We start from the raw sequence: 15140 nt of genomic DNA on the forward strand, positions 1-15140 counted from the left end.
TTTGAAAATGTCCACCGCAGTTGTGGACGAAACGTCAGGAAGAAATTCCGATAGACCACGGCTTCAAAGCCCGGAAAACATTCCTAAATGTAATTTATTTTTTATTTTGAAGCCGTGGTCTATCGGAATTTCTTCCTGTCCACCGGACCAGTCTTAGTCGGAAAGCACGGGAGATCACTTCGCCCACTGCCTCATCGCCTTTGAAAATGTCCACCGCAGTTGTGGACGAAACGTCAGGAAGAAATTCCGATAGATCACGGCTTCAAAGCCCGGAAAACATTCCTAAATGTCATTTTGTTATAATCCAGATATTCAATGAAGGCGAATCACACGCGCCGTGGATTAATAGCTACAAGCGCGTAGTCAGGTAAACCAAAAGTTATCATGCTTCGCGTCATCTATTGCTTCAATAATTTGGCCGAACATTTTTATTAAACAATAGTTTATCTTTATTTAATTATCTGTGGTTTGCATTTTTGCGTGCCTCGAGCCAGGTCTAAAGCAGGCTGGTCACTGGAAAATGAATAAGTGAACTTGCGCCTGCAGTTATTGTGTGTTTCTAAAATCATAATGAAACTACAGTTTTTAAAGGAAATTTTTTTCTAGGACAGCGCGTTTGTAAATTGAACGTTGACTCTATATGCAATTTAGGCTCTTCACTATAGCTCACAAACACGTTACTTTTCTTGGCTCTACTGATGGCTAAATTCACAACATGAACTTTTGTCGCATTTGCTTTCGTGGATGTTTGCCATGGAAGCATTCATGGTTTTGCCATGGAAGCACCAAGATTCATGAAAATATTCCTATTAAGTACTAATTACGTAATTTCGCATATGCTGTTCGATTGCTGCGAATTTGAAATCGAGGATTCCTTAGCGAAATTAACAACCAAAATAGTGCTTTTTGTATTGGTGAAATGTTTAGTCTAAAACGGGACAAAAGCCGATATTTTACGCACTGTTGCGTTGTTTGGTTGGGGGTTCAGGCCCAAGTGAAACAGTATCTGACACCTCAATTAAAATAAAGCAGTTATTCAAGCAATTATCACAAACCTGGATAGGAATCCATTTCCAAATGGGGCATAACGGCGCAGCTTTCAGGATAAAAATTCCTGTTGCTGTAAAGGTCCCGAATGCAAAGATTTATGGGCATTTTATCGTTCAAACTTTACAGCAACAACAAAGACAGCAGCAACAACAGCAACAACACATGATTTTCAAAAAGTAAAGGAACAGCGAACAAAGAGAAAACAGTTCTAATTCGTTGGTTCTGTACACTTGCGGATGCATAACTTTCATAGGTAGCGAAGAACAACACCGAAAAATTTCACTTTTTTGAAAAAAATCTAAACTGGGCACACGCGAAAAGTTCAATAAATGGTTCGGCATTCGATAGTAAAGTTATTCCCGTCACAAGTTAAGCAAACTTATCATTGCATACACTGCGAGCATTTTCAAAAGTCGCTAAAAAGATTTAGGTAAGTAGATAAAAAATAGGCTGATAATATAGTTCAATTAAAATTGTCGTTATCAACAATAAGATAAGTAATAAGTAAGGTAAATAGCTAGCGACGTTGCCAAGTGCCGATTCGAAAAACCGCAATTACTCGAAAAAGTAATGTTGAACTGGAAAAACACAGACTGACTATTAACTTAAGTCTTAACTTAAGAACATAAGTACGCACTACTATGAGTACTGATTACTGATTCTCAATGCTCTCTTATCACATAACGATTTTAAGTGTTTTTCTTATTTTTAATGACTAAGCATGTATTTGGGTTATTCTTGGATAAAATTTGCTTCGAGCAACAGACATAAAGATAAGTCAAAACTATTCAGTGAAAACTTGCTGTTAGCGATAGTGACGTTTTGTAATTCGCAATTGTGATTTCTGATTACACCAAAGGCGGAAGGCAAATTGCATTTGCGATTATCCATCTCAAATTAACAAATCGCGTAGACATTTCTATTCTACGTTTCCCAGAATGGAATGCTGTGCTGTTGTTTCCTGAATTGCGCAAAAATTCCACACACTCAAATATAAATAGGTTTGATAATTGATAAGAAAGATCTGGGCTTGGAAACAATCTGCTAAAGTGACAAGCACTTTTTATTTACAGTAATGATTTCTTCATTAGCTTCAGAGTGCAAATGATGGAAAATGCGCCCGGACTAAATCCTAATTTTGTAGTCCGATTGCATCAAACCTGTTTATCTGAACCAAGCAAACAGTGAAATGCGGTAATGAGTAAAGGACTTCCACAGATTTTTTGGAAATGAACACCCCTGTATATGAGAACCCAGCAGTAGCTATTTAATAATATATATTAGAGGCAATGCGTTTTGCGTTTTAAATTAATTCTGACCCTACGTGTCCCCCATCGCTTTTGATAATGTTATCTATTTTGAGAAACATGGAATTAAATGTTCTAAGTTTTTACCACACGCGGACTGACAATGAGTTGCATGGCAGGATTGGAAGTTTGAAACGTGCTCCTGTGAATCTGCACTTTTCGCATACCTACATGATTAATTCTCATATGGCATAAAATATTAAATATCGCACAAAAAAGCCAAATTGTTTTATCAAACTGCCTGTCAGCTAATCTACAGGGCATAATGTTCTAGGCATTAAACTTTTTTTCACTGCTGCTATATGATGGATACCGGTTTAACATGTTGTTTAAAAACCACTATCAACCAATCATTGCTCTAATAATAATGAAGGAATTTATGAAAATTGCCATCACGATGACGGTGCAAATTTAGTTCATTACAGACAGGGCCAATAGCTTATTGACAGTATCCATCAATTTTTTTAAATTTCAGAACAACGTACATGGTTATTGAAGTCACGTGAATTATGATGCATTGTGAGCAATTAAAACACTATTTTGTAGCACTTACATCACATGCAACAGTGAATGGGAGAGTAACAGCAACAGCCAAATGGTCCTAACATGGAGGGACGAAAACCGATACCAGTCACGTCGCACATTTTATTATCGGCATAAAATACTTTTTCAGAACTGTTCATTTTTTTTTCACTGCCAAAAATCTCCTGCTCACTCACATCAAGCGCGAAACCACCAACGTAAGTCCAGATAATGTGACTCGTAATTGTTAATTTGCCAGTTCCTTCTGTTAATTCGTGATACGTTAGGTAAACTGAAATTATAATTAAGAATGATCGCAAACTTTGTCATGTAAGCACCACCTGTTAGAAATTTGAACACAATGCACTAAATGTTTGACTGGATCATACAGAAATAGACTCCGTAGTGTTATTTTTACATACAGTCAATAATGAGTTGGCCATTCCACGATTATTATTTAGGATTCTCTAATAAAATCTACATTAACTAGTGACCTAATTTCAAACACACTGAATAATCGACCTACGCATGTTGTGTGGCGTTATAATTCAGTTACTTCACTTAATCATAAATGAAATTCGGAGTGTTATATATGAAATCTCAAGATTCTGAATAATTCATTCAAAAATGTTGCATGATGGAGATACCCAAGGAAGCAGCTTTTTGGCGACTCTGTATTGATAAGAATTTACTCAATGTCAATCATTATTTTCGCATTCACCAGCACTTAGTAGAACACATTTTATTGATCACTACAGAATGAGCAGAAGAGCAGGGGCATCTGTGTTTCAGAGCATCAACTATTAAATTCTGTTATTTTCGTAGCTTTTACAACTTTTCATAGACTTCTAGAGGAATAACCCCGATTTTGATTCACTCTTGTATGACTCAATAAAGCCCGTGTCACATGCATTCGTTTGTACGATGATACGATGGTACGAAAGTGTTTCTATTGGTTGGAGATCTGTCAATTCGTACGACGACGGACGAACTGACAGATCTCCAACCAATAGAAACACTCGTACCATCGTATCATCGTACAAACGGATGCATGGGACACGGGCTTAAACTGCTCAACAAAATAATCGTCAGACGGCCAAATTTTCCTTAACTTTGGTACTGGATAACTTTTGGATGCTGTCAGCGATTTGATTCCTGTGTTTATTCCAGTCGGTAAATATTTTTGGAAAAAATTTTGCCTTTTCAAAATTGGGAATTTTTTTTTCGAATTTCAAGATTAAAGACTGAAGGATAGACTTCGATGGGAAACGATTTTTTAATTTTTCGGCTATCCCTTTTACCCACAGGGTGATCTCAAAAAAGCTAACTTTTTGGTCTTGCAGTCATCACATTTTTCCCGTTGGACCGATTTTTCAAAACTCACGCTCATGTTGAGACCAAAACGTCATAATCGACTTAAGAACAAACTTTTACCGTACATGCAAACCGCATGAATAAACGGATTGTTTCAAAGTAAAGTTCACTTTCTGCCAGAATCCGAGACACTTCGGGTGGCAGTTCTGATTTGCGGCTTTTTAACTATACACTATATTTCGAAAATCGGTCCAACAGCAAAACCAAAAACATTATTATTTTAAACACTCCAGAAAGATAGCTTTTTGTTCAACTGGGCGCATGTTAACATTTCAGAAAACTCGCGTTGTGTCTTTTCCACCCTGCAGAAACTTTAGCTGAAGCACTAAATTGTGGCAAAAACACAAATTGACCGTAAAAATGCATTGAAATTTGTTCAGTTCCAAAGTTTAAGCAAATTTGGCGGTGAAACGTATATTTTGTTGAGCATTTTAATTTCCTCATGAGATGAAATAAGACGGACCACCCTGTATACGGGGTGGTTTAAAAGCACTCGGTACAAAAATATACAGTTAAAGATGCATTAAAAAACTTATTATACCCGAAACCGGTTGGGATATTTACATGAAATTTTGCAGCTATCGAGTGGTGATGTTTCCATTGAATTAAAGATTTTCCGGGTTCGCCAGTGACCGCGTACCGACATGATATTTAATACTTTTGAAGGAAAAAAGAGTGCACCACTGATCTAACGAAAAATAAATTTTACTGTTCTTTGCTTGTTCAATTTCAAACAAAAAACTATGTGGAGTTTTTTTCGTGCGACGATAATTTTCGAGTAAAAAGATTAAAGCGGTATTAAAACACGTCTTGGAATCATCACAACCAGGCTCATTTTTTTGTTTTGAACAAACAAGGAACCGACCGGATCAATATTTTATGGATAGGACACTAAATGCTTGTAATTTGGCTGCAGGAGAAGATTTCGAACAATCTATTTAAGCTAGATTTTGTTGGTGTAATCCGTGCATTAAAACCACTTTTAATTTTTACTAGAAAATCATGCAATGTTGGAAGAAAACTCAGGAGAATTTCTGTTTGGAATTGAATAAGAAATGAGTGTGAAATTGATTTTTTGATTAATCAGTGGCGCACCATTTCTTTCTTCAAAAATATTGAATGTTCTGTCGCTACGAGGGACCATGAAGAAATTTCATTAAAACATCTCAAGCGGTTTCGTATTTATTAATATGTTGTATGGCTAATAAAACTTTTCGCCTTAAATTTTCGCTCCGATGTTCTTAAAGACCCTCATTTAACCAGCTCCTAAAATTTGGCGGAGGAGTTTTGAAATCACCTTGTAAGCCGGTATTAACTGTGCGCAGCATATAGTGAGCCAAGCAAATAATGAAAATAACTAGATTTAGTTATTTAAATTTATTGTAAAAATTGCTGACCTTCGTTCATGGCCATGTCCATCAACTGCAAGTCTTCGTCGTTCAGCAAATTGGACAAGAACCCATCAGTTTGATTGTTGGAGAATTCAGAGCCAGTATTATTCTGAAAATCAAACAACAGTTAGTTATTAACTATTGACGAACGATTTGTAGAACACGTTCTTTGTCTCTTGTTAAAAGGTGCATTGATTATGCTCAGCATTGCTAATCAAAAAATCGATTATTCCTTAGGGCATACATTCAAAACCGTACCTGGTAGTACATCATATCATTAGATGGTTCCAGCTTGTAATGTGGGGCTGAGCTCGGTTCTCCCATTGGTTCACTGCTGTTAGTTAAGTTCATGGAGGTGGCCACAGCATTGCTAATGGTTCCTCCTAAAACAAGTGTGAAGTTTTTGAGAAAACGTTTTTTGGTGTGTAGTTCAAACTAGATTTTCTTCCTGTTATTCAACGATTTTAACGGTGTAACCGAATCTTCTAATCATTTGTACCATACGGAGTATACCAAAAACTAATCTGAAAAGCAAAATCTCAATGCAGGCAAGGTTAATTGTTTCTGTAACTTTGGAGCGCGATTATTCGAAAACCTCTGGACAAAAAGCAACAAAGTAGTAACTAGTGTAAAGAGAATTGAACGCCCTTTAAAGCGATGTACCACTTGACCCCCCTTCCCATTTAAGAGTCTAAGGGTGACATCTACCCGTCCTAGGGGGTTGGAATAAGGAGGCTAAAAATATTAATTTAAAATCCCTTGCAAAAGTCCCCCTTGCAAATGAAATCGACGGATCTTTTCGACTTTTCATATTTTTAACTGTAAGATATTAATGGTGGGAGGTTTTCAAATTGACCCCCGGTATACAGGGTGTTCAGATAATGCGTTAGAAAACTATTTAATCACTTTGAAGATTCTTAAAAAATCCATGAAATCAGGGTTTGAATGAGCTGATTGTGAATCGAAATCGATTGAGAAAAAAGGTGTCCTTACCTAAATTTCCATAGGGCATGGTACTATTCAGGTCCCCCATAGGTGTAGGGAGAGTGGCATTATGCAAAAGTACACCCCTGGCATCGTAGGTAGTGGCAGGGTGTGCGTGCGCATGAGGGTGGCCGTAATTGGGGAGGGCGTGGTGAGCCCCAAAGGGGTGGATCTCGCCAGGGTTGGGGAGACTTAGCAGATTTGCCAGGTCTTGCCAGCGCTGCTCCATGCTAACGGTGCGCACATAGGGCATGCGACTCTGGAAATAGCAAATCGTTATTTTTTGCACGCTCTGTCGGGATAAAAACGTTTGGGGTAGAGTCGAACTGGGGTAATGCTTTCGCTTGTCTTCGGCTTCTCTAGGCAGGGCCGCATACCAAGAATTTTCCGATATTTCGCCCTGCTAGTTGCGAATATTACAGCTATAGAAGCATAACATTTTCACGTTCAGCGTTCAGAGCCATACACAAAACACTCCCAAATCGGATCAATTCCAGTTACATTTTATTAATTCACTATGGTTTTCTCGTCTTTAAACAGCCGGGCATATTAAGAATGGAATTAATATATGGAAGTTACTAATAATTTTCCGCAAAATTTAATTGATTAACAATTCAGTTAAGTTATTAATCGCAAATCTACACAAATCTGCGTTCAAAAACTCAATTTGGAAGGTTAATAACCGAGAAAACTGTTATGGTGCCGTGAAGTAACAATGGACATAACAATACTCAGAAGGTAGGCGGAGAAAAAAGCAAGACCAAGACTTTTACACGAATTTTGCGAGGCTTTGGCTAGAATATTTGTTCCATTTTTTTAACTTTTACCTTGAAATATTGAATCAGTTAATGATTCAACAACATGATGAAAAGGATACTTCGATATTTTTTGAATCAAAACCCGACGATCTGAGCTAACTTTTAGTAAGAAAAATGTCGGGCTCCTCGGCTATTAATGATCAAAGTTCTTCGAAAAATCATCGTTTTTGAAATGTTGGAATTGGTTTGAATCATAGATTAACTAATGAATGAAACTCGCTGTGAATTTGTTCCTACATCAGATCTATACTTTGTTGAAAATTTGCGGGATTTCTGATGGACGCAATTCGGACGGAAGCGCTTCCAAAAGACGACCGGCCTAAATCTTTGACCATGTCGGTTAGCTAAAAATTATTTTTGAAAAATGAATTTATTTTAAAAGAACATTGTCGCTTACTACGACATTTCAATTATTTCAATTTAATAATTCCACGTATAATTTTTCCAATCTAATACACGATTATATTTTTTACAAACTTCTCTTTGGGTCTTTCGCCTCAAAAATTTTTGTCTTTAAAAAAGACACAATTTCCTCACGTCTTTTATTACAGATTGATAAATAGTGCTCCTATTTCGCAATAAGAACGAATTATTTATCAAAAAGTAATTTATTAGCGAAATAGGAGCACTATTTATCAATCTGTAATAAAAGACGTGAAGAAATTCTGTCTTTTTTAAAGACAAAAATTTTTGAGGCGAAATACCCAAAAAGAAGTTTGTAAAAAATGAATCCGCCTCAACAATATAGAACTTATCTACACGATTATAATTGAAAACAATTGCTCTTACATATTTGACAAACGCATTCCGCTACTAATCAAAACGCAATATAGAATTTGTCTGTTTTATACCGAAGCTTAAGGTCTAAGAAGAAGCCAACAATCACGATCAGTTAACAAACATTAAATAAAACATGTTTAATTTTACTTTAAATAATAAACTAGAGCATTTACCTTGAAATTTAGTAACTACTGAACGCCTGTGTGCTTTTTTTGAGACTATTAGATTGGAACAAATAACCAAATATACAGTCTGAAACACTATCCGCTCCACACAACCTTACTTCTATCCCATTTTAACTATTAATTTACTTAAATGTTGAGTCGATGAGTTCAAAATGCTCAACAAGAGATCTGAGTTTTCTCCAACAAACAATCTTACTTTTTTATGTTTTTTTTATAACGCGTTATCCAATTCGAGGTTGGGAAAGCAAAACCTTGCTATTTGATATATCTGTTAAAGGTAAACGCCATCCGAAGCGTTTTTGGTTTAGTTGAAGCTTTGCCATTTTGGAATATGGATCGTTTAACTGTCGAAGAACGCGCAAAAATTATTAAATGTTACTAGAAAAATGATGATTCTGCTGTATCAACGTTTAGGGCTTTACAAGCAGATTACGGTTCGACATAATCGACCCACAGAGCAAATAATTTCGAACACAGTGGAAAAATTTGAAGACTGGATCAGTTACTGATATTGTAAGGCCTGTGCATCATCGCAACATTCGTTCAGCTGAAAATATCGCTGTTGTTGCTCAAAGTGTACAGGAAGACCCGAATTCGTCGATTCTCCGACGTGCTCAACATTTGGGCTTGTCTTACGGCTCATTATGGCGAATTTTGCAATTGGATTTGAAGCTTCATCCGTACAACGTCCAACTGACTCAAGAACTTAAGCCTCAATGCGAAGGGCAACGCAGAACATACGCAAATTAGGGGATTGAACAACAAGCCGTTGATGATGATTTTTCGAACCGAATCTTCTTCAGCGATGAGGCTCATTTTTCGCTCGGTGGTTACGTGAATAAACAGAACAGCCGTATATGAGACTCAAAATCCTCAGGTGATCGCAGAAAGTCCTTTGCATCGTGAAAAAATGACCGTATGGTGTGGGTTATGGTCCGGTGGTGTTATTGGCCCGTATTTTTTTTAAAACGATCAAGGAAGAGCCATAACAGTCACTTCTGAGCGCTATGGACGCATGTTAACCGATTATTTTTGGAGAGAAATTGAAGATTATGATCTGGAAAAAGGGGCAAGAGTCACACAACACTGGCAGTTAGAGCCCTATTGCAAGAGAAATTTCCAGATGTCAATTGGCCCGCAAGATCCTGCGACTTAACACCGTTAGATTTCTTTTTGTGGGCTTATGCGAAAGATTGTATTTACGCCAACAATCCTCAAACTCTTGAACAACTGAAAGCCAATATCCGTGAAGTTATGACCAATATATTACCGGTATTGTGCCGAAGTCATTCAAAATGACCTCAAAAGAATTGAGGCCTGTAGGAGGTCCCTGTCCCCTGTGGAGTACATTTAAATGATATTGTTTTTCACGTATTCAATCGCAAGCTTCAATCTATATATTGAATTAAAATTTTCGTCTCCATCTGAATATTTTGCGTTTTTTTTTTACTTTACTTTCCCAAGCATAAAACGGATAACCCTGTATTTTTATATCTGTTGCTAAGCATTAGACAGTTTTGGGCCAGTGTAACCTATGATTTTTCTGCCTATGTTTTTGTAATTCTTCCGATTAAAAAATACCACAAATAGGAGATATTAGATTGTCTTCTTTTGAAGAAAAGTAAGACTTGCAAGTCTCTTTCTGCACTCTGCACTGGTCTTGCTCCACTCCACATACATTTTTATCGTTCAATAGTACCTACTCTAGTCTGATGTATCAAGTCCAATAGATAAGCAAATAATTGGAAACGTTGCCCGAAAAATCTGATACTGAAATTGAATAGACACAGGTTCCATTCATTAGTCAGCTCTAGCCTGAATTTGAGCACACTTCAGTTTGACGGGTAAAAGATAGAAATGACTGCCACAGCGGGACCCACGAACCTTCCCACGAAGTGCATTGTTGCCCTTAAATTATGGTTCACCAGCTAAGTCAATATTTTGGTACCGGTACCACTATGAGGAATGTTATTCTACTCATCAGACTGTGAGTAAGAAGTAAAAATCGAGTGTTTATTAATTACTGCATATTTTTTTGGAAAAAATGTATTCAGTTGAAAACGCGAAGAAGGTTTGAAAGACATATCGGGATTTCTCAGCAGTAGTCAATTGTGCATTAATTGTGCAGTCTGGGTTCTCTCAAGGGTCTAATTGGTTTAATCCCTTTGAGCGTTTCTGAACAATATTCTTAGTGAGACACCATAGAAGAGTCCAAATCCATTATTGGGCGATTTAAACTGACCGAACATAAAATTACCTCTATTTCCCAAGGTACAACAAAAAGGGATTAACCGAAAATCCGATTGACTCGCCCTTGTTGTTTCTACAAATTAACCGTATGCGGTTAGAATTCTTTTGTAGAATTTTATCATTTTGCACCTGCAGTGACAGTTGGGACAGGTACCGAACAATGCAAACTCGATGGAAGATAAATGTACCGATGATGGCACTTTAAAACCTTAACAGAACGATAATTTGACAAGAGGAACCCGCATCTAACAAAAGAAGCCAGTGGTTCAGTCTCAGCAACTCATTTGTCATAATAAAAATTTACTTTGAAATTTTACCATCCATCTTCCAAATTATTTTAAACCGCTTCTTTGTAGATATTATTTGTGAGTTGTGTATAAGGCAGCGGTGGTTTCCTTTGATAATTGCTGATTGAAAAGAACCATAGCATTTCAGGCGGCTGAAAAGACCTCCAAACATTAGATTTAATAGACGCACTGGGAGAAATAATCCTCCCAGCACTAATCAACGCAAATGATATTCCCGATTTGAACCTAATAACTTGTTTTCCTATATGGAAAGAATAAACTGGGAAACTTCAATATTTACCAACAAGTCCCGGTCTTGATCTTGCAGCAAGGTCTAGCCAGTCTTGCTTTTAAATAAGCCATAAAATTAATTCAATAATAAAAGTAAAAGATAACGATTTCCAATACACAACAATAAAACAATCGCAGGGTGTTTGCGATTTGATTTTCGTATGATTTTCTTATCATTATTTTGTAATTCAGAATTTTTTTGTCCTTATCCAACTCGAATATATTTTCACGCAGTATGAATTGCATATCCTAACAAAAGTACAACAAATTTGATTTAATGTGCAGATGATATTTTTGCGTTTTGATTGGGCTTAAAAAACTTTAACCGTCGCGCCCATTGGGCAATTATGAGGACAAACTCAATTATTAACAATTCACTAATAATTCTTCCAAGGCTTGAATAATCTTACTGTTTACACATCAACTTGTTTCAAGAGATATTGGAAAAATTGTAAATAAATTGTAGATTTATTCTAAACTGTTCAGCCGCATTTATTTACTACTCACCATTTATCGAATGTGCATAAAAACGTATATTTTCTTATTAACTTATTCTGCAATATCAAAAAATATTAGAACAAACATTCGTACCAACTATGTCCCTCTTGTTCCAAGCTTCGGTTCCTAATTTTACGTTAATTCCACTGAAAGTGAATTGTTGGCATGTGAAGCGTTTAAAACGGTTGCATTTTCTTGTAACACTTAAAGGCTGCGTGGACAGATTTAATGGGGTTTGAATTTGGAATTTTGCAAGACCCAAACCAGTGTCGCTCATCACCAATTTGAATAAAAATATCAATCAACACTTATCAGAAACAAACAATTTCGACTTACAAATATAGATTAATATCCGCTGCATTTTCCGCTTCGATCAAATGTATGTGAGATGTTCAAAAACTGTCATCTTAGAACAAATATTCGTAACCAGCACTAGAATGTTTATCACCACATTTAATCCCGAACATATTAGTTTTATCTGAATAATCAAAATGTGAGGCGCGTGAAAGTTTCAAATAAGCTGATATGAAACTAGGAAAAATAGCAAATAACATCAAACAGCCGGCTTTATCTAATTTAGCCTTCAGCAGTATCTCCACCGAAGGTTAAAAGAAACAAAGGTAAAGTAATTACTTTCGAAAATTATGTAATTTAAAATTTTTAGGAAGTAATAAATTGTTCTTGTTTCATGCGGTTATCAAAATGATAACTTGCTTTTAATTGAATAGATTAGAGTATTCGAACAAACAAATGTAGTTGAAACTTTCACAAACAATCTTTGCCATAGTTGTAAATGTATAAAATTAATACATTACTGATGGGCCTTTTTTCTTATTACAGTCTTTAAAAACAGCTTAGCGAATATTATTAAGCCCAGAAAAGTTTGTGGTAATTAAGCATTCAGTGGCTTTCATCCATATACTGTGTTGTGGACAACCAAAACACTTTTTACTTTTCAGCGTGTTAGAAATTTCTCAGTTCTGAGACAAAACATAATGCAATTACATTAAACCCTGACATGTGATAATTAAAACGTTAAGCCTCTTCCGCAGTAAACGAATAACTTTCAGAGGTAATTGCGCCATTTTCTCAGTTACGGTTGAGCGTTTTTCTTATTTAATGCGTGAGTGGCTCTAAACGTGCGTGACCATGTTTTTCCAAATGGAAAATCAATTTTCCGAATAAAGAGTATAGGTTGAACTCACCTGGAACGCAGCCCGGTGATGAGGATGGTGAAATTGGGGTGTCTGAATCATATCTGCAAATATATCAAAATCGACTCCAATGTCGCTGCTTGAATTGGTTGATTCAGAAGTATCGGCCTTCTTGGTGCTATTTTCGAGTGCCTCAAGACCTGTTAAAAGCCCAGAGGCGTTTTTCTGAAAAGTCAGAATTGTTTAAGAACAACATCCCTAATCTGAAGAAATTGGTAGTAAATACCTGTTGCGAGTTTTCATCTTCTAGTGCGACTAAACGTAAAGCTTCATCCAGAAGAAATTCTGGAAGGGGTAGGGCAAGATCTTCTAAGGCGCATGAAGAATTAGCCTCAGCCCCGGGTTCTCCTTTTATTACATACTCTCCTGATGAAATTAATTAGGCATTAGCATGATTGACTTAGGCGCTGTGCCAAATAGAAAGCACCAGACTGCCGAAATGAAATCAATTATACAAATATTTAATATCAAGGAAACAAATCTATTGATTTTTCAAGCTCTTCTGCTTTCAAACCACAGGGGTGCGGCTAATTAAAAAGGTATACCATCGTCAAAGTAGACTACGTATAACCTAGAAAGTAGTTCGATTAATTACCGTGAAGTTAATTAATATTTGTGTAGCGGTTTTATGATTTATTAAATATCAAACTCGGTGCCGAATTAACAACTGAACACATTTTGAACAGTTAAATAACTAGCTGTATAAAGGTGGTAAACTAAAGCAAAGTTAACGCGGCTTCCATCTTCAGAGTTCGTTGCTGAAAAAATTCGAAGAACTTGCTAATAACAATGTTAAATTGAAATTGAGAGTTTGCTTCGGGTACTCGTCTAAGGCCAATAGTGAATGTAAATTTGTCAAACACTAACATCTATGAACTGATTTTGGCTCGCTTTGTGTCATTGAGTTTAATGACATTAATTCTATTAAAGTAATGTTGAGGAGAGCGTAATGAAATTGAACTGCAAACTTCCGTGTTGCAAAGAAATACCGAAAAGTCATCACGAAACATAACGCGTAGAAAGGAAAAATATTTCCAATCAAAGCGGTTATGGCCGGTAAAGGCAAAATGCAATTATTGTGTTTTCCCTGAACGACTGGGATACTTTGAGATTACTCTAGCGATAAACTTATTGACAGCTTCTAAGATCTATTAACTATTCAAATTATCGGCTGGTCTCAGCGTACTTAATTAGTTTTACAATCCGAGAACGTTGATTGCTGATTTGATACCTTGATAGGTAACTCTTGAATAGATTTGAGACAACTCGCGGTTTTGGTTTACCATTTTCATGCAAAGCAAACGCTCTCCATACAAGATTTTGCAAGGAATTGTATTTTCAGCTAAACATTTTCTAGCTCACAAACAGCGAAGCTCGAACGGGGTCGAAGTTTTTTTCGTTTGCATATAAAATATCCAGCCCTGAAATCTCACGAATAGAAGAAGCGAGTTTTTAGCAAAACATGGCCTAAAATTGTCAGTTGGCAAGAAAAGAAATATTTTTTTTTGTGCGAAAACTATGAAAGCTACAAGTCTTTACAAAGAGGACAAAAAGGTCAAGAGAGGAATAGTGCTCAACAATCAACTCAAAAAAAGTCAGTTGATTCCAGCTACCAAATAAAAAGTTCCAGCAGTTTTTGTACCAACACACTCAAGAATTCCTCAATTGCTCAAAGCGGATGAACTCAGTTGCTTCTTATAACTCGAGTTGAAAAATGTAAATATCTCGGAATTAATTTTTTAATTTTAAGATAGCATTACCACATACAACACATTATAAAAAAGTTGTACGTACTTTCCTGACTGTGTTTCAATTCCAAATTAAAATCAAATCCTGGGTTCTTCAGTCATTTATTGTCTATTTATCAATTAAAAAAACGTTTCGGTGTTTTCCACCATCATCAGTTTCAATGTGTAGCGTTGTTGCTACTTTACGCCTTGGCATGTATTTGGAGTATTCTTTTATTTGTGTTTTGTTTTATTTTACCTTTGAAATTTGTTAAGATGTTACACAATCTATTTCTGATCTCGTTCTTTGCCTCATTATTTAGTGAGAATATTCCATGTTCAATGCTTGTTATGATTTCTGAAATTGGACCATAATGAGACTTATTTATGGAAAACCTTGGTCCAAGTGATAAGATGTATTTTACGTTGTTCGGTATGTTTAGTGAAGTCAAATTCTTTATC

The 15140-nt window shown here is 36.2% G+C and overlaps 1 protein-coding gene across 4 annotated transcripts in view; it reads right to left on the bottom strand.

The window, feature by feature from the left end:
• Window positions 1-15140, bottom strand: part of LOC109540866 (segmentation protein cap'n'collar) — a 61579-nt gene that overhangs the window by 3905 nt on the left and 42534 nt on the right. For all 4 annotated transcript variants that reach the window (XM_019909362.2, XM_019909366.2, XM_019909365.2 and 1 more), the window contains 5 exons: window positions 13178-13317; window positions 12943-13116; window positions 6638-6887; window positions 5903-6027; window positions 5651-5753 (listed from right to left, as the gene is read on the bottom strand). In XM_019909362.2, coding sequence (XP_019764921.1) covers window positions 5651-5753; window positions 5903-6027; window positions 6638-6887; window positions 12943-13116; window positions 13178-13317 — 792 coding nt within the window. The remainder of the gene's footprint in view (window positions 1-5650; window positions 5754-5902; window positions 6028-6637; window positions 6888-12942; window positions 13117-13177; window positions 13318-15140) is intronic.

Source organism: Dendroctonus ponderosae, unplaced genomic scaffold (assembly GCF_020466585.1).
Source record: "Dendroctonus ponderosae isolate FM_Combo_2020 unplaced genomic scaffold, Dpon_F_20191213v2 Dpon_F_20191213_1, whole genome shotgun sequence".
NCBI lineage: Eukaryota > Metazoa > Arthropoda > Insecta > Coleoptera > Curculionidae > Dendroctonus > Dendroctonus ponderosae.